Source organism: Lupinus angustifolius, chromosome LG09 (assembly GCF_001865875.1).
Source record: "Lupinus angustifolius cultivar Tanjil chromosome LG09, LupAngTanjil_v1.0, whole genome shotgun sequence".
NCBI lineage: Eukaryota > Viridiplantae > Streptophyta > Magnoliopsida > Fabales > Fabaceae > Lupinus > Lupinus angustifolius.
In genome coordinates, this window is record NC_032017.1 from 19,669,457 (window position 1) to 19,692,259 (window position 22,803).

General features: G+C 29.0%; 3 protein-coding genes and 1 pseudogene across 4 annotated transcripts; 1 reads left to right on the top strand and 3 right to left on the bottom strand.

The window, feature by feature from the left end:
* Window positions 2,045-3,085, bottom strand: LOC109356012. The gene has a single exon (XM_019599330.1). It carries the CDS (start codon window positions 2,900-2,902, stop codon window positions 2,318-2,320), a length of 585 nt encoding a protein of 194 aa, XP_019454875.1. The 5' UTR covers window positions 2,903-3,085; the 3' UTR covers window positions 2,045-2,317.
* Window positions 10,300-12,769, bottom strand: LOC109356034 (EPIDERMAL PATTERNING FACTOR-like protein 3). Its single transcript, XM_019599362.1, has 3 exons — window positions 11,987-12,769; window positions 11,767-11,813; window positions 10,300-10,641 (listed from the first exon to the last, which is right to left on the bottom strand). Exons 1-3 carry the CDS (start codon window positions 12,111-12,113, stop codon window positions 10,393-10,395), a joined length of 423 nt encoding a protein of 140 aa, XP_019454907.1. The 5' UTR covers window positions 12,114-12,769; the 3' UTR covers window positions 10,300-10,392.
* On the top strand, window positions 14,583-20,124 carry LOC109356335 (annotated as a pseudogene).
* Window positions 20,571-21,195, bottom strand: LOC109356396 (transcription repressor OFP17). Of its 2 annotated transcripts, XM_019599723.1 has the most exons (2): window positions 20,892-21,195; window positions 20,571-20,861 (listed from the first exon to the last, which is right to left on the bottom strand). In XM_019599723.1, the coding sequence occupies exons 1-2, from the start codon at window positions 21,148-21,150 to the stop codon at window positions 20,623-20,625; spliced, it is 498 nt and encodes a 165-aa protein (XP_019455268.1). In that variant the 5' UTR covers window positions 21,151-21,195; the 3' UTR covers window positions 20,571-20,622. The 2 variants fall into 2 exon arrangements, with proteins under 2 accessions (XP_019455268.1, XP_019455267.1); XM_019599722.1 differs by having other exon boundaries at window positions 20,571-21,195.

Below are 22,803 nucleotides of genomic sequence, written 5' to 3' on the forward strand. Positions count from 1 at the left end.
AACTTACTGTTTTTAGTACCGAACCAAACTTATTAACTTATTTTGTCAAACTATGTTTATTATCAATATATCACAACAAATTAAACTCTGTCCAACTTCATTTTCTAAGAAAAGAAAAGGAGAGTCCCATAATTTATCTTTTATTTTATTTTATTAGGATATGGTGGCACGTCTAACTATAGAAACATCTCCCAATAATTATTTTAACATATATATGAATGTAAGGATAGTTATTCAATTTTGATATATAAGCTTGGAATATAAAAATATTATTGTTCGAGACCTCTACCTCTAGTGGTATATAAAATTTCTAGCTACCATACAGGAAATAAAAGGAGAGGTAAGACTTGAAGTTTTGGATTTATTATTCAGTTAAAACAATGTTAAGAAGATGAAATGGTCAAGTGTAGGAAGTTACCATATTTAATCGAACACTAGATACCATTATGCAAAACCAATGGTATCATTCTTATTTAAGTCAGACTCCTCTGAATAACGAAGAGGAGAGTGCTATACAAAATAAAACAAAAAAATAATTATATCTTTTGTTTACATTTACAATGACATTTTTATCTTAAATCTAAGTGTAAAAAGATCACTTTTCTTTTCAATAATGAAAAGAATCCCTTCTCCTGCCTTATTTATCTTTTCTCTGCCGACAAACTTGAATTCCAAGCCAACCCTAAGTTGGAGTTTTGCATACATGGAAAACCTACCTTCATGAAAAACTAATTATATTATATGTGATCTTTTTTTGAAGCAAAATTACCTAGATCAAGATACATCTAACAATGGTTTATTGTGATATTTGGCGTAGTGTAAACAAAAAATATGTTATGGATAAACACACATCAAATACCGATTGAGAAATCTATTATAAATAGAATTCATTTTTTTTATTCAGATAAATAATAAGAATCATAATACTTAAAATTTCTCTTGGGGTGCTTAAATAAAATCTAGATAGATCATTTTCTTCTCTACTCTCTATCTTTGATAACATAATAAATTGTGCCATGAAAGTATACTGGTTTTTGTCCCTTCTTCTGTCACGTGCTAAGAAGACAACACAGTTAATTAACATAAAATGATTCTGGACTATTTGCTCTTCACGTTGGATTATAATAATCAAGAAACAAAAAATATTGTAGTAAACGTTGACTCTTTGAGGTAGCAATTAATGAAATCGCATATAAACATCTACTGTAATCCATTCCTTTGGTTTTATTTAATTAACATATTGTGAAGTGATGTGAGACAATGGATCTTGATTATACACACATATATATATATATGCCCTCATGATGCATTAATTGTGAGACTATAATTATGTATACCAGTCTCTGCAACATTATAATGGGTATAAATTTGGTCTTTAATTAGTTCTTTTCAATTTGGTCCTTAAAAACAATTTTTCGTTTGTTTTCTACTTTTTGGTAGTGTTTTTTTATTTTGATTCTCCACCCTCACTACCGACTGCAATAATATATCTTTGATTTTAGGGTTTAGAAATGAATTTTGCTTTAATAACTTGATCATAATCCTTTGGTGCAACATTGAGAAAAAAATGAGTTTCATTAACTTCCACCATTCATATTCATATTCATATATATAATATATATATATATATGATGTAAATTTTAATCCCATGAAGCTCTTATCATCTTTGGGCAAAAAAAAGATATTATCATTTCTTGCATTTGTTTTTGCTACAACTTTCTGTTTTATCACTGCAAATTATTCAAACTACTATACAACTTAACATATATACTGTTAGAACATTTTTTTCTTCATAGTATTCTCCTACCAGATCTACAAGGGACTAATACAGTAATCTGAAATATAGTCAAACACCTAAGTATAGACCCTTTATATTATCTATGAGTCAAGACCCCCTTCCATTTGCACTAACACATATTGGTTCAATGAGATTAACTTTAACATCATTGCAATATTAATGCGATTAACACATGATAAAGATAACTCATTTGAGAATGGATGGCATGATAAATTGTGTACTATATATATATCGGAAAATAGAAAGTGGGGACATGAGGAGAAGGGATCAATTGTAGTTCAAAGGTAACCTTGTTACAAATTAAATATACGATGCATTTGGTTACATTTGATGAAAATGTTAAACCTATAACCCCATATAAACTATTCAAATCTCTTGTCACTAGTTCAATCTTAATGACTTATGCACAATTGATTACTTTGAGAATCAATTTGGGCACATACAATCTTTCCAACTATCAGCGTTTATTACTAAATAACAAGAACCATAGAATAATTAAAAGCAATTTCTGCATATACATCACATAAAATCTCCAAGCAGGACCTTCTTGAACATGGATGAATAGAACCCTCGCGATCCAGCATTGCCAAAGCACAAACTCGAACGAGGCACATCATATAGATCTTCTTCTTCACCCTTCCTCGAGTATGTCATAGGAGAAGAGGGCACCGAATATGATAGTCGGCGCGGTGTGGATGATGACGAAGATGAAGAGAACGATGAATACGATAAAACAGGAGCCTCATGAGATGTTTTTTTTGTCCCACGCTTTGGGAATATAGTTTGAAAAAGACTAGTAGCTTTTGGTGAGTTCTTAATCTTGGCCTTGGTTATAGTTTTTTTGGTTGTACCCTTTTGTTGATAAGATGGTGGAGGGGTAAGAGGAGGCATAAAATTTTCGTTGACTCTAACCTTAGGAGTACCTGGTTCAGATTCCCAAACAAATGGAACTGATGCTGATTCACCTCCATGGTACCCTTCATTTGAGATATTGGACAATTGTCTAGTTAAATGTTCTTCAAGGCACATCATGTTCTTGCTCCTTTGCCTTTGTACAATGATGGGAAAAGGCCTTTGGGGAAAGTTTGAAGGCTTTGACATCATTAAATTGCTTAGATAAGAAGCTATGGCAGGTTGAAATTTTGTATTTATGTTATGTTATGGTGTTATGGACTTAATTATGTATATATATGTAGAAGATAGGAAAATGTATGAGACATGTTCAAAGGGTTTTGGTGCAGGGAAGGAGTAGTTATTAAGACTTTTCAAGCACTGATTTGGGAATTTTTAACATGGGATTGAGAATTAAGTATAATATTTATATATTATTAGTATAATGATTTATATATTATGTTACTTTTTGAAAACTTAATGATAAAAATAAATAATAAATGATATAATAATAATATATAAAATTCGTATATTATGAGTGTATACATTTTTTATGTTGGGAATTTGGTAGTAGGTACCTTAAGGATATTATATTTAAATTGGCTTCCACATCTAGTAGGGTATGTGATTGGTTGAAGTTAAGAAAAAGGAAGCCAGCTACATACCCGTGTGTGGGTGATTAACTAATGGTTGTTAATTTTCCTAAAGAAAATAGTAATAAACTCTTAAATTAATTGCTCCTAGGTTTATAGTTCCAAGGATTAAGTCATATTTTCTTTATTTATTGTGTCGAGTGAACATGTAAGGAACTAACAAGGATGAAGTGGAATGCAAGATTCAAACCAAAGCTAGAATGATAACATTTATTTAATCTTTGGGACACAAATCAATCATCAATCCTTCCTACTTTATTGTTTTATAATAATTTGCTAATATCTAATATCATAAATCATCTCCTTTATTCTAGGGTGTAATACTAGATAAAGATAGTAATATGTACCTGAAAATATTTTATTGATGTAGATTTTAAATTAAAAAATTATAAACCATATAATTTATTTTGAAATCTAACATTCTAATACTAGGCTCTTTGATATTGGAGAAGATCTCACCCATTTAATAGATGTCTAAATTTTACTTCTATCAATAAAAATTTAATTCTTTTGTGTGTTTTTAGTTTTCATCTCTCATTCAAATTATTTGTTTGATTTCATTATCTTCATGGTTTTAATAAAATGTTCATAGAAAATGATACATTTCCTTTAATTGAATTAATATATTTTTTGTTATGTCAATTAGTTCACTCCTTATAAACTACTACATAGAAACTCTAAACCAGTTATAAATCCATCATATCGATTCTGAATTATTAACTATCTAACTGAGCAAAACGATGTATGAGGAACTTCATTGTGTATTCTGTTTCGATAAGATAGAGAGTGTATATAGTTTTCTAAATTGTGAATTTGTGTCTAATGTTTGAAAGGGTTGTTATAGATGAATTGGTATATATCTTGTTTTACCATAGATCACTTGTGTCAACATTCAAAATTAGTAACTAGCTGTAAGATTCATAGTGTTTAGAAAGTTTTTCTTGGAAATAAATTCGTGATAAAAGGAAGCACGTCTCACAACTTTGCTTAATGGTATACTAACCAATTAATATATAATTAAAACCTTGTGACTCTTTAATTATGTATTTTGCGTATGGGGGTACATATAAGCGAAAGAGATTTGGAATGAGTTTTGCTTTAAAAATTCTGTAAACAAATGAATAAACTTTTTCATCATATTTTTAATGAATATTAAGAATCTGGATTTATATACTACATATAAGGCTAGGTGTTTGTTTGCATTATGTTATTAAAGGATTTCATTTTTTTTTGTTCTTCCAACCTCTCTCTTTATATAAGGAACTAATTCTTTTTTGGGTGTGTAGTTGTCCCTCCCAAAAAGTATCGGTCATGCTTCAAAAAAATCGAATTCTTGAACATTTGATCATCCTAAAAATCTAACACAGCCTTACATAGTTAAATCAACATCTTTTTGGTATTATATTTTATTGAATATAAACATATTCTTCATCAACCGTCCATATCTGAAGGGCAACATCAACACAGGCAAAGCAAAAACATAGCCATATGATGACACCAAAACTGCAGTTAATGAAGACGAAGTTGGCCACGTGCTGCTCCCTCACGAAGCACGTGTCTTGTCAGATCTCTTTTATTTAATTTAACATTTTTTTAATTTAACCACTGCATTATTTTCAGACTTTTTTACTTCTCATATTTTTTGTCACAGTTTTATTTTTTATATAAAAATGTGAACAATTATCTGAGCTTCAATCTGTTCTCGAGAGATATGTTGCGTGTTATAAATTTCAATATTTCATATCAAATTTTCACTTACAATATAATAATGAAAAAAAATATAAGTTTACTAAAATAAGAAAGAAGGTAAAGTATAAGTTACGTTTAAAGTGTTCCTACTATAGCAAGTTGAAATAAAGAACTTGATCCCAAATTCCCAATAGATAATTTTGGCATCACTCCTTCATTTCCATCCTAAACAATATAAAGCTTACAAAGAGAAAAATATGTATACAACCAACAACATAAGAGTTTTTTACACTTTCACTGTATCATTCACCATACATTTCCAATCATTATTGACTTTTCAAACAAAAAAAGTAATTCAAATGAACAATGAATAATGCACTAACTATCTACAAAATCTTTACATCGTCAGCATATAAATATTACACTCATAACTTAAAGTGTCAATAATAAAACATAATAAAGCTTTAATAGATGAGTAATGTGATATCTTTTTGTTAAATTCTTTTATTAATCATCTAACTTATAAGAAAGTACTTGTAAACTTATTAACTTATTAATAAGGTATAGATTTATCACTCTTAGTTTTGCCCCTCATAGAGAGGAGAGTGAACAATGATGTTACCCACTCCCAAATGGCAATTCCGAAAACATATGTTAGCCAATCCCAATAAGCATTACTGGCTTAGTACCCATTTCATATTTTAATGGTTTATACTTGAAATAACCGCAAAGGTGCAAAACAATTTGACACATGAATAAAGACTAGCTAACGGCATGAAATGCGTCCATTATCATATTTTGATCTTCTCTATGTTGTTCCTCTCCTTCCTTTCTCATGTTTTCATGTGGAAAATACTTTCTATTACGGTCTCTATGAGCCAACCATAATGTTTATAGATCTTTGGCACCACATAATTAATATCCCTTCTCATTCTTTATTTTATTAAATACTACATTACGTCCACATTATTTCCAAATAAAAACTCTCCTTTTACTACTGGTAAGGGTAAAAGTCTAGTTCGGTTCGGTTTTTGGTGCATTCTAATGACTGAAACGAACATAAACACATGGTTCGATTCAACTCAATTAATTGTAAATTTAACTATAAGAATCGAATCGAACCGCTCTTGAATGGTTTGATTCCACGGTTTTTTTATATTAAAATCTTGCATTGAAAGTTCAAAATATATTACAATAAAGAAAAAACGTTACTATTATTATTATTATTATAAAAAAGTATGAATCATATAGACTACTAAAAAAATTGAAACTCATAATTGTTTATTAGTAACATATATAACAATTATGTAATTTATGAAGGAAAAAAAATCGAATTATCATATATATATAAATTCCAAATCCTCAAGACATTAAGAAAAACAATTTAGTAATTAATAACATATATAATACTAAAATAATAAAAATTTAGTAACATATATAACACTAAAATTCACACAAAATTGTTAATTTAAGCCACAAAGTTGGTTGAAGAATTTAAACAATAATACAAAATCATTTCTAGTATTTACTTCTTTAATATGTGGTTTGATTCAGTTCAATTTCAGTAATTCCTAAATTTCTAAAATCATGAACCGAACCAAACATAAATGATTTCTTATAAAAAATACTAATTTGAACTGCAAAATCGAATCAAATCATATTTTGCAGTTCAATCTAGTTCTATCAATTTTAGGATTTAAACCGGAATTACTTACTCATGTTATGAGCATTTTGTTAGAGTTTCAACTTCTATTATCATGGAAATTTTTTATTAATAGGGATAAATCTACCTCAATGAATTTTAGACCCGAAAAAGTTAATCAACAATTGTCTACTAGACTACTACCAGACATTTTTGGTGCCCAAACAATGCTATAATTTTTATTAACTATTATATAAAATAGGTCTACACCTATTTAAACATAGGAACATATTTCTCAACTTGGATCCTCTGCATCATACTTTCTCTATGTTCTATGCAGAAACAAGATTGTCCAATCTTATTCCAATTGATCAGTCTTGTATCAAATTGTTCTTACGGTTGTTCCTACATTTTGTATTCAAGAGCATTAGTAAGTATAGCTGCACTTTGTCTCACGCCACTATCAAACTTATATATACAGGAGAGATATGTTTACACCTAATTTAAGTTACATTCAATCTTAATCATTCATTCTCTTAACTCCAATGGATCAAATGCGTGAAACTTAAAAATTATTTAAGATTTATCTTTTTCTCTCTCATCACTTGTTGCACTCATTCATTTTGGTCTGTAGATCTAAAAAAGTGAATGACTGTAATTAAATGTAACTAATATAACTTAAATGGGGTATAAAGAAAATTTATGCGCTTATCTTTATATATATTATCTCCATATATATAGCCCTTGTCCCAAGTATGTTCAAGAATCTCTCTATACAAATAATCCCTAGCTTGTGGATTTTTATGATTTTGTCATCTTTATATAATATTCTCCAAAAATATCAACTCTATTGTATTATTAATTATTACTAATTCTTTCACACTCCAATATAAAATTATTCTTATGTACTGTAATATTCTTAAGTATATTACTAATTAAATATACTTAAAAAACTATTAACCCTACTCTTATATTGTCAACTTCATTTACTTTAAATTTATAGAGATGAAGATTCAAATAATCATTGCTTATTTTCTTTTTGCATCTTGAAAATAATTGTCGGGAAGCAAAAAAAAAAAGTAATAACTTTAAATTAATTGTTTTATCAAGTTTCCGCATTGAAAATGATATTATATTTTAAAAGTATCAAACGTATATTTTGAGACTTCAAAAATTTTAAGTTTATTAAGCATATTTGTCATTTTCAAAACTCCATCGGTTTTAAGTTCCAAACAATAGCCTTACGAAACTATGAATTTCCAAATTGATCATTTATATAATAACCTTAAGAAACTATAGCATCACTCTTTTATCATCTACTTTATTTAATACTAAAAATTATTAATGTTTTTTTATCCTTGACGAATAGTAATAAAATTATTGAGATGAGGATGATTTCTTATTTACTAAAATCGTCTTTTTTTATTTTCTTTCTTCGTTATAAATATTAATTTTCAGAAATAAAAATAGTTGTATTTATAAATAAAAAATAAAAATGATATCAATGGAAATGAAAAATACTTTTGAAGCATCCACGTTATAGTTTAATACTCTAGAAATATTTCTTTTAAAGCTTATTTAGCATATTTGATATTTTTAAAATATCTTCGATTGAAATTGAGCTTAAGTTCCAAAAAAAGTTTAATGAACAATAAAGGAAATTGTTCATTACCGATTTAAAAAATATCAAATTTTATTTGAAATACTTCGATTAATATAATACGCTTAAGAAAATATCAACTCAACTTTTCTATAGCTTAATTTATTTATTATTATAAATATCATATTATTGTTTTTTACCAATTCGATATAAAATTATAGAGATGAAGGATGTTTCAAAAATTATTCCAATCATTATTGGTTTATTTTTGTTTTTATTTTAAAATTTAATTTAAGGAAATCAAAATAGAAGTAATTTAAAATTAAAAAAATCAAATTCTTATCAATTTTTCTATTCGGAAATTGTATTATACTTTGAGAAAATCAAAAGTATATTTTTGAAATTCCAAAACTATTTTATTAAAGCTTAGTTAACATCTTTCATATTATAAAAATCCAATTGGTTCAAATTCTAAAAAAATAGTTTGAGAAGGAATTATAAAATTGTTCATTTTTTATAATGAATTAAAAGTTTCATCTTACTTGTTTAACAAATCTTAATTTGATTTTTGAATAATACTACTTATTTAATATCCTAAATAATATCATATATATTCTATTATCGCCATACTCTTTATCTACTATTTTGAATAACAAATTATTAATTTTCATCACTTAGATTTAAAATATAGCGATAGAGAATTAAGTCATTTTTTATTTATTTTATATTTTCATTGAAATTATTAATTTTGTAGAATCAAAATGATAATAATGTTAAATAAAAAATAAAATTGAAATCAAATTTCCTCATTAAAAATGTATTATACTTAGGACCCGTTAAAAGTATATTTTGAGATCTCATAATTATTTTCTCTTATTTATTTAGCATGTTTGAGCAAGAAATAAAAAAAAGGAGTTCATTTTTTGTAACATATCTCAATTTTATTTTCAATACTAATTTTTTATAGTACCGTATTTTTTTTTAAATCTACTCTATTATAGCATATATTACTTACTATTACTAATAACATATTATTATTATTGGTTATCACTTATATATAAATTTGTAAACAAGAAGATTCAAATCATACACGGTGTCTTAAAGTATTATTTAATGACAATTTTAAGTGCAGTTGATTTATAATTTTAATGTAATGTAAGTGAAAATGGTAAATTAGAGAAAAATAGCCACAAATGTTTATTATATTGCATAAGTTTTATTTTTTCTTTTAGTATCCCATGATATAATTACCCAAACATGAAAAGTTAAGATTGTTCAAAAAGGCAAAAATAGATAAAATATTATCAATCATCTATTATGTTATCCATAAATCTAAAATATAAAAAATTAAAGCTTTTCCAGACATATAAAGCAATTGATATAGTAGTAAACAAAAACAACATATACATAAATAAATGAGAAGAAAATTACCAAAATAACAATACTGTATCACCATACCATTAGGTTTAATAGCACCGGTGATAATATAGACATTAATGGTAAAAACATATTTAAAAGGCAGCTGTTTGTAAGTTATAATGTAAGGTACGACAAATGGTCATGTACTGTTGAATGAACTTGTCTTCACATATATGTCTCATTAATGATTTAAAAAATTCAAAAAATATAGGAAATGGGTACAGGGAAAAGGTTAAGCCAAACACCTTGGTGATAATTAATAACAATAAAAATATTATTTTCACAACCAAACTTTTAATTGTCATTTGATTTTTAGAAGAATTTTTATATACATATAAATATAAAAAATGGTAAGATATATAAATAATTTAATTTATTGGAAGAAAGATTATAACATTTTAGATGTTTAAATAACACTATCAATTTTTCTTTAATAAAATTCACTGCTGATAAAAAAAACACACTAGCAATTTAATAAACATAATTTAACTACTACTAACTTTTTCAGTGTGAAGATATATATTTAACGTGAAATCAACCGTTGCGCCTTCTTCTTTTTTCTTTCTCATATCCAATATATCTACCATAAGCTAAAGCTAAAATAACTGAGTAGTCTTTTTCTCTATAGTTACTAAAATGAACTAGATATTAGAGTGAAAAATACAGCATATTAATTATTATATAGAGAAAATATATTAATTCATGGCATGTAATACTTATTGCCACACTTGCATCTCCATGCCTCCGGGTAGTACTCGGCGATCACCGGCGTCCCTGGCGGAACGGGCACATGAACTGGCTTGCACGGTGTACAATTGCCGCATTTGGAGGTGCACCGTGGCGGAAATGACCCTGGCCCACCCACTAGTAACCTCCTTGCCCAACCTATCTCAATCTCACCACCTTTCCCTTCAGATAACATTCCTTCTCCAATTTTCTCCTCTACTTCCTGATCCAAAATCATAATTATCTAATAATCAATCCTTTCTTAAGATGATAAATATATATATAATCTAACAAGAGTCAATTTTAAATAATGAGAAAACAAAAACATCAAGTAATGTTAAACTCTTTATAAATAACAACAGAATCATATATCTTTGTCTAGTGTGTACTGTGTAGCATGGTTGTGAATTTTATTATGATAATGTGTGCAAAACACAGTACAATGAGTGAACAACACACTTAAGCATATGAGATGAGACCAACATAAAAGATTAGTCTATTAGGTGGAAGAACTTCATTGAGTTTGCTATTATACTCAATGTGAGACATTGACGGTTTTCACTCTATCGACAATGACCTATCGGTATTCCGGTAATGTAACTTAATCCAGCGTAGCCCTTTCCGGCACACAACTTTCAAAACACCAAGTGTTAGGACTTAAACATATTCAACCCAAAAGACTAGTCTATTAGGGTGGAGAGCCTCATAGCTTAAGTATCATATTGAATTTGCTATTCTACTCAATGTGATACTCCTAAGACAAAGCGTATAGGAAAAGAGAGGCCATGATGGGAGAACATGATTCAGCTATAATAGAAGAACTATAATACCTAGCTTTGTTGTGAAAATAGCGCAGGAAAGCATGGTAGGTTCAGTAAGCGCAAGATAACAAACAGTGGTGTTATGCTAAGCAACAAGACAAGCAAATTTATGTGCCCAATTCTAACCTGTGCCGGTGGTTTAATGCGCCAGCTTATATGAGACTATAATTGAAGAATAGTGAGTAGCGGTGGAGCCAGAAGGGAGGCACATGGTGCCACCACCCACGTGTGTTGCCTCATCACGGTGGTCTCCACACATATCTGTTGCCTCATATTTCACTTTCTTCTATCAATGTGAGGTGAGAGATTTTGAACACTCTACTTAATGAGAATTGTAATTATTTGAATTGTTTATTGAATCAAAGCAAATAATTACATTTTAACTGATTTTCTTTTTAGGATAAGTGGAGTAACTTAATTATAAAATAATGCGGTAATTTTCAATTAGATGGTGCATGTAAAAGCCAAGGTCAAAGAAAAGTAGAAATTAGAAAGCATGTGTACTGAATGGACAAAAGAATAGATACCTGAAAATCTTTGTCAGCTTTGGTAAACATGGGACAGTTGCTAGTATCTGCATTGAAGAAGGTACAAAAGGGTATGAATTAGATGAAGATGATGTATAATGAATTTATCTTTTTAAATAGTAACATAGGTTAAAGAATAATTAGAAAACTGAACACATAATTTATAGTGGAAATGGTAGAGGAAGAATTAATAATGCTTTAGAATAATTACATTACATACCTAGACATGTAGTAATGGAGCTGGTGAAGATGAATGTGAAAATTGAGAGCAAGAAAATGAAGAAGGAAACACTCAGACAAAGGTGAGTTTTGTTTATGAGCCTATTGGTGTTTCTTTTCCTCTCCATGAAACAAGAAAAATGTACAATTCCCTTCAAGATAGAGGAGCAAGCTAAGCACCACTTGGGTAGTTGAAAATATATGACTGACACACAAACACGTTTTCTCAAACTGTGACCCTATGAAGGATAGTGTGTCAAGCTATAAACCAATAATAGGGTTTACAATAAGCAAAGATTGTACGTAACATGCAAATAATAAGCTAAACAAATACCTAACACTTTGGCATATTTGTCTGAAATAGGATATAATTATAAAAAACACACCTTTATTATAGACATTTTCAACTCTCTCACTACTTTCTTTCTTTCCCTCTCAGTAGTAGTGTGAGAATAAAGATGTAGCTAGTGGATAAAGAAGGAAAAAGGTGATGGAATTGTACGGCTTATTATGTGATGAGAGGTTTGTGTTGTTGCAGAGAAGGTGTATTGCACAGTGCTTTGGGGAAGTTCAAAAAAAAAGAAAAGATAAAAGTGAATCTACGCAAATCACTACTTCATATGTTTTACCATGTTTAGGACTCGGATTCTCTTACAGCTTTTCTTCTCTGTCTTACAATGATTCCCAAACCCAGAAAACTAAAACAACCCTTAATTCTTTCTTCTCTCTCTCTTTCTCTCTTTCTCTTCCTTCCCTGCTCTGTTATCCTCTGCTTTTTTCCCTTTTGTTTATATTTTTGTTCTCAAAGAAAAAGAGAAACTTTCATGATAAACTTTTAAGGTTTTCACCACCCTCTATTTTTAACTGCATCTTCTCATGTTCTTTTCTACTGTCATTTTATTAATAGTAAGTTTCATAATTTACACTAAAGTTCAAGGTATCTATAAATTAGTGGCGTAATAGTTTAGCACTTGGATGAATGATAGTCACTAATCAAAAGGACACAAATTATGTGAAGTGTTTGTTTTTATGCGCTCAACATTGTACTTGCATGGTTCTATTGTTGGGGACTCGGGGGATTAATGTAATTTCCTCAAAGCTGAAACTATTTATACCTTTTCCTTCGCTATTTATCAAGGTATATACACATATTCAAAAAAATGTGAAAAATAATTGTAATTTTCGAATTATCAGAAAGTATATTAACATTTTAAAATTATCCTTCCATTCATTATGAGGGAAAGTGAAATGTTTTATTGGAATATATAGAAATTATGAAAGTATTTATTTGATAGAGATTATTACTTATTAAAACCTATATATTAAATAATCACTTATATTAAGAAAGATACTTTCGAATATGCAGTTTGAAAGATTTGGAATATTTTGGTACTTGTATTAAAGAATTCATTATTTATTTAATAATTCACATAAGTACAATATTTCGGTTCTTCCACCAGGACATTTTGGGAATGCAAAAAAGGAAAAGACGTTGAAAATGCAATGCACCATCATGCTGGATGCAAATATGAATGGAAAAAAAATGAATTTTTTATATTTTATATCACTTCATCAAATGTCAAAGATGTGTAATTGGTTAAAGAATATAGTAACTTTTTTAATTAGAATTTTAGTGTTCTAACCAATAGCAAGATTTTAACACATAAAATAATACAAAGCATGAAAGAACATATATATTCTCATGTAAGCTATGATATTTGAGCATTTATTCATATTTATATAGCATTGCATATGATCAATATCCCAATTACATTGTCTTATTATTTTGTCTTATAAAGTTTCAAATCCATGTATAAATATTCAGAGCTTGATAAAATTTCTAAAGTCTCCCTTCCTCTCTACAATTTATACAGGAGGTATAGAGAAGTTAATTTTTGTCTAGGTGTTTACCACGCATATATATTGTATTAATCTAGGGTTTCCCTTACAACATGAGTAATAAATTAATCACCTTATAAATATAAGATTCTCTTTTTAACAAGTATCATTACAATCTCAAACTTTTTTAATTTTAACCTTATGCAATACTTAAAGTCTATATCAGTAAACCAACCTATTATGGATGTTTACATAACATAAAAGCTACCAAATTCTTATCATAGTTGATTAAGGTAATAATAAAATATCATTATTCAAGTTATTATCTAAGTCAATTGAGATAAGAGAAAAAAAAATTGTAATTATTCATATTTTATTATTATTAACTCTTCAAAAAATAAAAAGTAACTATATATAAATTTTACACTATAACAATGTATAAATATTAATGGTAAGATCAATGTTTTTGGTAAACTTACTATTAGAGATTTAACCTACTCAATTATGATACTATTTATAGGTCCCATTTTAGAGGGTTTTCTTGTCTCTAAATACAAGTTAGGAGATATATAAAATGTATTAAAAACATATATTTAATAGTAAGGAGATATTTAGGCATATCTATGTATGTTATTTGAGAAAGTGAACCAGTAAGAGTAGCCTCTGCCCATGCACGTGTGAGGATGATGGGTGGTTGTTAAGAAACCGAGGACTGAAATACTCAACTCGTTTATCTCTTATCTCTGACCAAATTCACAATGGAGAAATCTGCTCCACACACTTTTGCTCCTATATGTGTGAAAGAGTTGTTTGAGCCCTGTGATTAGAAAAATTGAATTTGATATAGTATAATACAAAAATATAGTATAATACATTTGTATTGTGACCTGATGCAGTTATATAATTATGCTGCAATTATGGTTGCAGTAATCATCAACTGCAATATTGGGTCACATCATGGAATGTTGTGTGCAATTTGAATATTTGTATTTTTTATTAAAACAAAATAAAATTTAATTAGCAGCTTATTAAATTATAAGCTTTTGATCAATCTGATACTATAGCACATGAAGTAGCATGGGAGAGTACATTTTCTCCCACTTGAAAAAAAGATAAAGGAATGTCATGGGTATTGGTCAAAGTGGCTGTTTAAAAAGTCCATCAATTAACTCAGATTCCAAATGCAACAAGATATGGACATATATTATTTTAGAAAAAATGGTGGTTGCTTGGACAAGGGGATATTATCTATGGCTATGTCCATATTTATGCAATTTAATTGATCTGTGCTTTAGGCTCTTCAACTGCATATATAGTACCAATAATTGGACTCAAATTTCTAACTTTAAGAATGATTTTCATGGGATATCCATTTTGGATATGATTTTCTACAATTGGTTAAATTTTATCCTTCTTAATTTTCTAATTATAAGATAATTATGTGAGTTTGGGGGAATTATGTACCTCAAGACATGGTTGATAATTGGAATTGTCCACACCTGAATGGAGGGGTCAATTGCTGCAGCAAGATAAAATCATACAAGACCATAAATCTTACAAGATCATGTCTTTGTAGACTTTGTTGTCATGCTAAATATTATTTGGTCCTTGTCTACCTACAGCTTACTATTTACTACAACAAACTACACAGCTATTCAGAGATCACATGTAGTAGTATTCTCTTCCGTTCATACTATTTAATTTGAAAGCATGCATTCAAAGTGAGGGCCCTATAGTTTCCACTTCCTACTAACAAAACATGCATCATTAATTATCTATAACTTTCATGTATCACATTCCATATTTAAGGCCAGTTCTACCTAAAGATCATGATAGTTAATAATCTTCACAATGTTCCAGATTGTGCCATACAAAATTAATGTGCAATGTGTCAATGATCTATGCAAAAAAACTTGCATTTTCTTGTTTACTTAATTGGTGGTCTTACACCACTAATAGTTAGCACTTAGCAAGACTGATATTAATTTAGCCTAATAAAGATGTAGGTTCTTTCTGTCAGTGAAAATAAATATCAATGATTCGAGTTATGACTATGGTCTTAGCCTCTTAGGCTGTGAGAAATGTATAGATGGCTACCTATAGCCTAATAGCTATACATGTATCCGTGCATGATGATGATGACAATTGCTTAAACATGCATGCTATTATTAGAAACAATCAATATGAATATTGATAAGGATAACTAGCTTTTCTGTAGGATGTTGGTTTCAAAATTGAAGAGAGATTGTAGTTGTGTTGACTATAATTTAGAACCATACATTGATGTTTGAGAATGCACTTACTTTGTAAATTTGTTTACGGTTGTGTTAACCTGTGCCATAAGAATGGTGTTTAGTGAATACATTTTGAGTAAGTTAATCTTTAAAATCCAAGTCCAATGCTTCTCCATATATTTAACTATAATTTCCTAACATAAAATTACACAATTTTTTAACTTTATTGAACATTACCCTTAAGACAATTATTAACATTTCCCTATCAGTACATAACCTTTTTGTCTCAGAGATATACATAAGCATAAAGTATATTCATGTTAGAATAATTACAATGTAAGCAAGGTCGTTGGTTGCTTTAATTAGGTCCACCTAATGAAGACAAGGAACCAAAAAAGGTAAATCCATAACATGACCCGCATGTTATGGAATGAAATGAACAAGTAGGGTTACTTTTAAGTTTTAAACACACACTACACAAAACATAATAATGATATACTGCAGGTTTTATATATTCTCTAGTACAGACTTGTGATCAATGAAACAAGTTTTGTTGCATGCATGAGTAAGAAGTTAAGCATAGAGTAAGAACATATATGTATAGAAAAAATTCACTACCTTAGAAACATTTATTGTTCACATCTTGTTGTTCCCATGCAAGGGTCCTTGAATGCTTCTGCCTCTATCTGTTTCTCTTTGAGGCCCGCTATTAACAGCAAGATATCATTGTCTCCTGCACTTTGCCTTGAATTGCATACTCTTCAAGCTTGAAATTGATCATAGCCCCACCAAAGCTAGAACTGTGATAGTGATATAGGAAATGTGAAGGGTGAAATTTGCAGGCAACTGTCCTTAAGGTCTTCATTTTCTCAATTATTCAACTTTGAATAAAGCTGACACTTTCCTTCTTCTTTCTTTTTCCCTCAACTTGTTTGATTTTGACAGACGCATCCTTCTCTGATACTTTTCCCTATCATGTGCTATGAATTTATTTATTTGTACCATGTAGTAGGAAATGGGTATAATTCATATATATTTTACTGCTATCTTAGCAAGCTTATTTAAGCAATAAATTTTGTTTTTGTATCTAAACCATGAAGTATATACACTCTTAGGAATTATTAATCATCCCATCAATGTTCACAACACATCCAAATAGTTGATTCTATATTAGTGAATTCAAATAATATGAGCTGTTTGAAAATTAATAGTATGGATGTATAGAACAATTTCTATCTGAAAATTTTATTAAAAAAGAACATATATACAACAAGAACAAAATAACTCCAATGCCTAGAACCTTCTCACAAGAAGAACTACAAAAAAAATCAGAAACACCAAAACCTAAGATTACAACTATAGATAACATTTCAAACAAACAATCGGATTAGAGATTCATTCAAACCAAGACATAGAATACCCATTGATTTCTATTGGTTTCTGTCTCTATTGGTTTTATTTTCATTTAATTGTGGTGGGGTTATTATTCTTTGGTCTCAAGTCTCAACTATCTTCTAATTTTCAATTTATTGTCTGTTATTGTGCTTTGTATTTGCACACCAAAAATGACAAATCATAGTTATTCAAAGTAAATGATGTGTCAAAATTTAATTAAAATGTATCAATTTTAATGATTTGATAACCAAATTAATTAATGATGTAAAATTTCTTACCCATGTTTGAAATTAGGGATGGGTATAAAATGGCATAGTCACACCTTCAAATAAATAAATCTTACACATGTTTCAAACTTAAGTTTCAAGTCTAGTCTATTAGTTCTATCATATTCTAAGGCTTGATCTAACCTAATTCAAGATTTGATTTGACTTACAAATCTACTTAAAAGCCAATTATCAGTTAAGGCTTAAAAAAATCACACAATAAGCTTTTTATATATATAATATTATAATTACATATAGATATAAAAAAATATATTAATACTATTAAATAGGTCGATTTGATAGTGTTATAGGTTTTGTAAAATTTGAACTTCCCATTTTAAACGTATAAACTTTTAGAAAAGCCTTAGTGTTTAAATATAAACACTACTACTTTGTCTAACTTTTCAATCCAACTAAATGATAAGAAGAAGTCAATTAAGATTAATCTAGTTGTTAAAGAATTAATTGATGACTCTAAAAGGCAATGAGTTCAAATTTTGTTATCCACCTGAGAGATAATATAAATACATCTCTAAACACTATATAAACTTTGGTGAGCCCATGAAACCCAACCCATATAAACTTTGGATAAGGAAAGAAGTATGAGAAAACTCTTCTCATTCTATTTTGTGTTTTCTTGTGCAAAACAATGAAAAAATTATAGTATTTTGAGATTTTCTTAAGTTTTTTCTTTCCTCCATACTCCCCTCTTCTTTACTCCTATGTTCCCCACATATTCTCACATAAAACCAAAGATAGTGTGTATAACGACTATTTTTTAAAAGCATGTTGGTCTATATTAAGCAATTTTTGACACATCCTTAACCACTGTAACAATCCTGCAAAAAAAATTGGTTTGAAAAACATTTTTCCATTGCCATTAATTAGGCATTTCAACTTAATTCAATGCCATATGACTAAGTTCATACCAGGAATTTAGGGACCCTATATGTTGATGATTTCAAGCAATAGGTCAAAGCTCCACTAGCTAGTAACTCTTCTATAGACTCTTGTTGCATATATGTATAATCAGATTCTTTAACTCATACTCTCTCTAGTAAAATAGAACCATATATTGCCCAATTAATCTTATCAAAAAGCTATAGTGCCCAATAATTTGTTATATAAAATGGCTTGCTTAAATCAAGTTCATACACTCAAATTGCTCATTTGTAACAGACTAAAACTTTCAAGACATAGAGCAATGATAAAGTAATTTAATTATTGTTTTGCACAGTAGATGGATTCCGGCAAAAACAAAATGCACCTCTAATTTTTTTATTCAAAAAAAAGATTTCTTCCAATGAAGTAGTCTAAAAAGATTTCTTCCAATGAACTAGTCTAAAAAGATTTCTTTCAATGCCTCTATTTATAACATGAAATTTTTTCTATATTCTTCATCTTTCTAATGTGGGACTTGAAACTTGTTTTTTTCAAAACTTTTCTATGAAAGACTTCGGAATTTTTTAGATTTCACACCCAAAAGTTCTCACTAATTGTTTTCAAGGAACCATGTTCCAACAACTTTCATTTGTCATTATGATATTAAGTTCATTTTAATAAAGTTTAAATTTTGATAAAATGATAATATTTTTCTTCAAAAGTTTCTCATTAATTATAAGTTATCATGAACATAAAACAAATTAATCCAAACGCATACAAAAAATGCTGAAATTGATGTGTGATTCATCAATTTATGAGTCTCCATCGTTGATATTTTTGTTGTTGTTGCTGAGGTTGAGAAGCTTTGCAAGTTCAAGCACAAATATAAGATGAAACAATACAACAAAGCTAAGTTCAATGCTGCAAGTTGAGGCTAATGAAACATTGTTGGGGAAGCTCAAGTCTCAAAACAGTTCTTCAGGCAATGAAATTCTCATATAAACCAACATAAGTGTTTTGAGTGTTACTAGATTCTAGGATATCTTCAAGGCTGCTTCAAAGTCCATTCATGATTTTGCAAAACCGTTAATTAGTTTGATGGAAGCTTCATGATTTTGAGAATGTTGCTGTTTATTCCAAAAGGTGTGACAAAAAGTATGCTTTTGAGGCCTACATTGCATGCAAAATATTTCATGAGATTGTGTTAACTTTTTATGATTTGAGAGATGTTATGACTTATGAGGTTTGATGATCCAATTGATGCACTGATCAATAATCCTGATTCAGATTTTGCCAAATTTTATCAAGCAAAATATCTTCTTGTTGTTCATCCCAAAAAAGGAATAGTCCTTCTTTGGCAATTTGGATCACAGAACCTTTACAATGAGTGACAAGCACCCAAAAACTGAGTTCTATGAATTATTTTCAAAATTGGCTAAATGGGTTTGGGTTTTAATGGGGTCTCAAAAGATCCTAATGCAACCCTGTTTTATGTGAACAGAGGAAGCATGTTTGTTAACTAGTCAAGATAACAATGAACTACTAGGTTATGCTACAACTTCAATCCACCAGCTTTATGTTTGTAATATTTCCTATTGATTATGGTTCTGATATATCTATCAGTAACCTATTTTCTTTTTCCCTTTCAAATTTCTCTAAAAACTGTAAATAGATGCTAAAACCATAAGTGTTGAGACTTATGAACAGTTTGTTAGTTTTTCCTTAAAATTGACAATGCTTAATTCAAATGAGTTGTCATAAAATGTTTGGGATCAAAGCTCTTATACAACCTATGTCTCGGACCAATGATATTGAAGCAAAAATGGAAAATAAAATAATGAATATTTAATTTTTTAATTAACATACATATTTTTATTGGTCCGAAACATGGTTTGGAACAACAAATCCTTGTCTAATGCTCATATCTAATTTCATTGGAACACAGAAAAGTAAAATTAACAACAACAAAAAATAACGAAAAGAATGAATTCAATATCTATCTACTCTCACACACTGGGTCCTTAGGCCAAAACATTGAAGGTAGAATAATGAGGTTCCTCACTATCTGAAGAAAACAAGTCTCTGCAAAGTTCTCCATAGAATCTACAAACTATATCAATGAAAACAGGACACTTAAGATTCTTCCAGCAATATAGAAGTTCTTCCACATCCATCAAATCCTTTGTTTTCCCTTCTTCCACAATCATTTCCATCAAATACTTCTCAAAACTCCTGCATGCATCTTCCACGTCTCGGTTTGAGTCTTCCCTTTCATAACCCGGTGTACATGGTGATGGCAACAGTGGAGTTTCAAGAACATTGGAATTGCTCCTAAGTTCTTGTAACGTGTCCATGTTTTTACATTTCTTAGTGGAACGAAAAACTGATAAGAAAGAAGACATTGATTTTTTGGACTTGGGCTTGTTAGAACGGATTTTAGGGACTCTTATAAAGTCAAGTTTCTTGGGTTTATGTTCGAAGAATAAAAATATTTTTTTGCATGGCTTTAGAAGCTTGGATTCAAAGGCACTGAATGCTTTTAATTTCATCTCTAATAATGAGTGAAAGAGGAGTGTTGGTGAAGTAAGTTGAATGCTTTAACAAAGGTTGTTGTAACTAAGAGTATATAGAAAGAGATTCTTATGTTAGTTAGTTATAGAGATATTGGTGTGTGTTGAGAGGGTTTTAGGTCCTTTTATAACCTGTTTTTTTTCTCTCTTTCATTTTATCTCTTATTTTAGAATTTTGTTGAAGAGTTCTAAAGTTAGTGGATGTGGGTTTCACGTCTTGAATAATAGAAAGTGGAGTAGCAGTAGCAAATATAATACCATAAATGTTTACACGTTAAGAAACAATGTTGTCTTTACCTGTATTAATTATCTTTGATTTTGCAAAGCATTTTATTCTAGATTATCATTCTTTCACACATATTATATTTGTTTTAGAATGTAGCATTATTTTATGACTTGTAGGACATTATAAATACAGAAGTATGATAAAAAAAAGTATAAATAACATGATATATTATATATTTGGTATAGTTTACTAGGAATGTTTAGCTTTTATACCAAGGGATGGATCAATTAGGTGTGAGATTACTAGAGGTAGTGGAGTTGGTGACTAAATGGAGTTTCAGCTTTGTCTTCACTATTGTCCTTTTGTTGCTGATAATACAAAAGAGAATTAGGTAGTAAGGTAGATATGAGACAAGTGAAATGATTATATTTAACTAAAAAAGTTACTCTTTCATTACAAAATAATAAAATGGTAAACAGAATAAAAATCTTAGATGAGCTTAACAAAATCTTAATTTATTGAAAATGAGCCAATTGCCTAATGGGCTGTGAGATTTGGTAGAAGTTAGTATGTCATTAATCAATTATAATAATGATAAATTAAGAGTTTAATTTTTATGCATTGTTGTAGAATTTTTTAGACAATTAATATATCATCTAACATTCATTTATATTATTTTTCTTTATGAGTGATAGTTAACATATGAGCGAGATATGAGGTAAAATCTTTAGAGTGCATAAATATTAAATCCATAAATTAAACGTGTTTTGTAATTTTATATTGTTAGTAATTTTATTATTTAACTTCTCTGATAATAGATTACTTACCCAATATCTGGGCTTCTGAATCTCTGGATGTAATGGGCTTAAAACTGTAAACTTTTATTGGGTCTAAAAGAGGACATGTTACAGCCCATGACCCAAGTAATAATATTCCAATAGAAGCTGAATTTAACTCTTCCGACCAAAAAAAAAGAAGATTATTCTCTTCATTTCATTATAAAAACCACAAAAGGAAAAATAAAAAAAAGGAATCTAATATCATTTTGAAAGATGGTTATGAGAACACTAGACATGTGGGGGATTTTGGATAAAAAAGGCAAAAAATGCAATGATTCCAAAAGCCAAGATTTGAGGAATAAATGAATAAGCACCACTACCTATAAATAATGGGTCTGAATTGTTTGCTGAGGTCATGATACATAAATACAGTGCATAGAGTCAGACAGAGCGTGGAAAACCAGATCATGAGTTTCAATCCTTCAATTGTTGGTACTAAGAGCAGTCCAGACAAAAAAAGATAAGAATGTTTAAGCCTTATAAGATTGTAATCTTATTCATACTAATGTCTTATAGACACTGCAAAGATATGCTTCTAGATACTCCAAATCCCACAATCTAATGCCT

Excerpts from the sequence above, each read along its gene's own strand:
- LOC109356396 (XM_019599722.1), bottom strand. The coding sequence starts at position 21,150 with ATGAAATTAAAAGCATTCAGTGCCTTTGAATCCAAGCTTCTAAAGCCA.
- LOC109356012 (XM_019599330.1), bottom strand. The coding sequence starts at position 2,902 with ATGATGTCAAAGCCTTCAAACTTTCCCCAAAGGCCTTTTCCCATCATT.
- LOC109356034 (XM_019599362.1), bottom strand. The coding sequence starts at position 12,113 with ATGGAGAGGAAAAGAAACACCAATAGGCTCATAAACAAAACTCACCTT. Across the intron at positions 11,814-11,986 it reads CTCCATTACTACATGTCTAG|ATACTAGCAACTGTCCCATG; the intron begins GTATGTAATGTA and ends TCTTCAATGCAG. Across the intron at positions 10,642-11,766 it reads AAGCTGACAAAGATTTTCAG|GAAGTAGAGGAGAAAATTGG; the intron begins GTATCTATTCTT and ends ATTTTGGATCAG.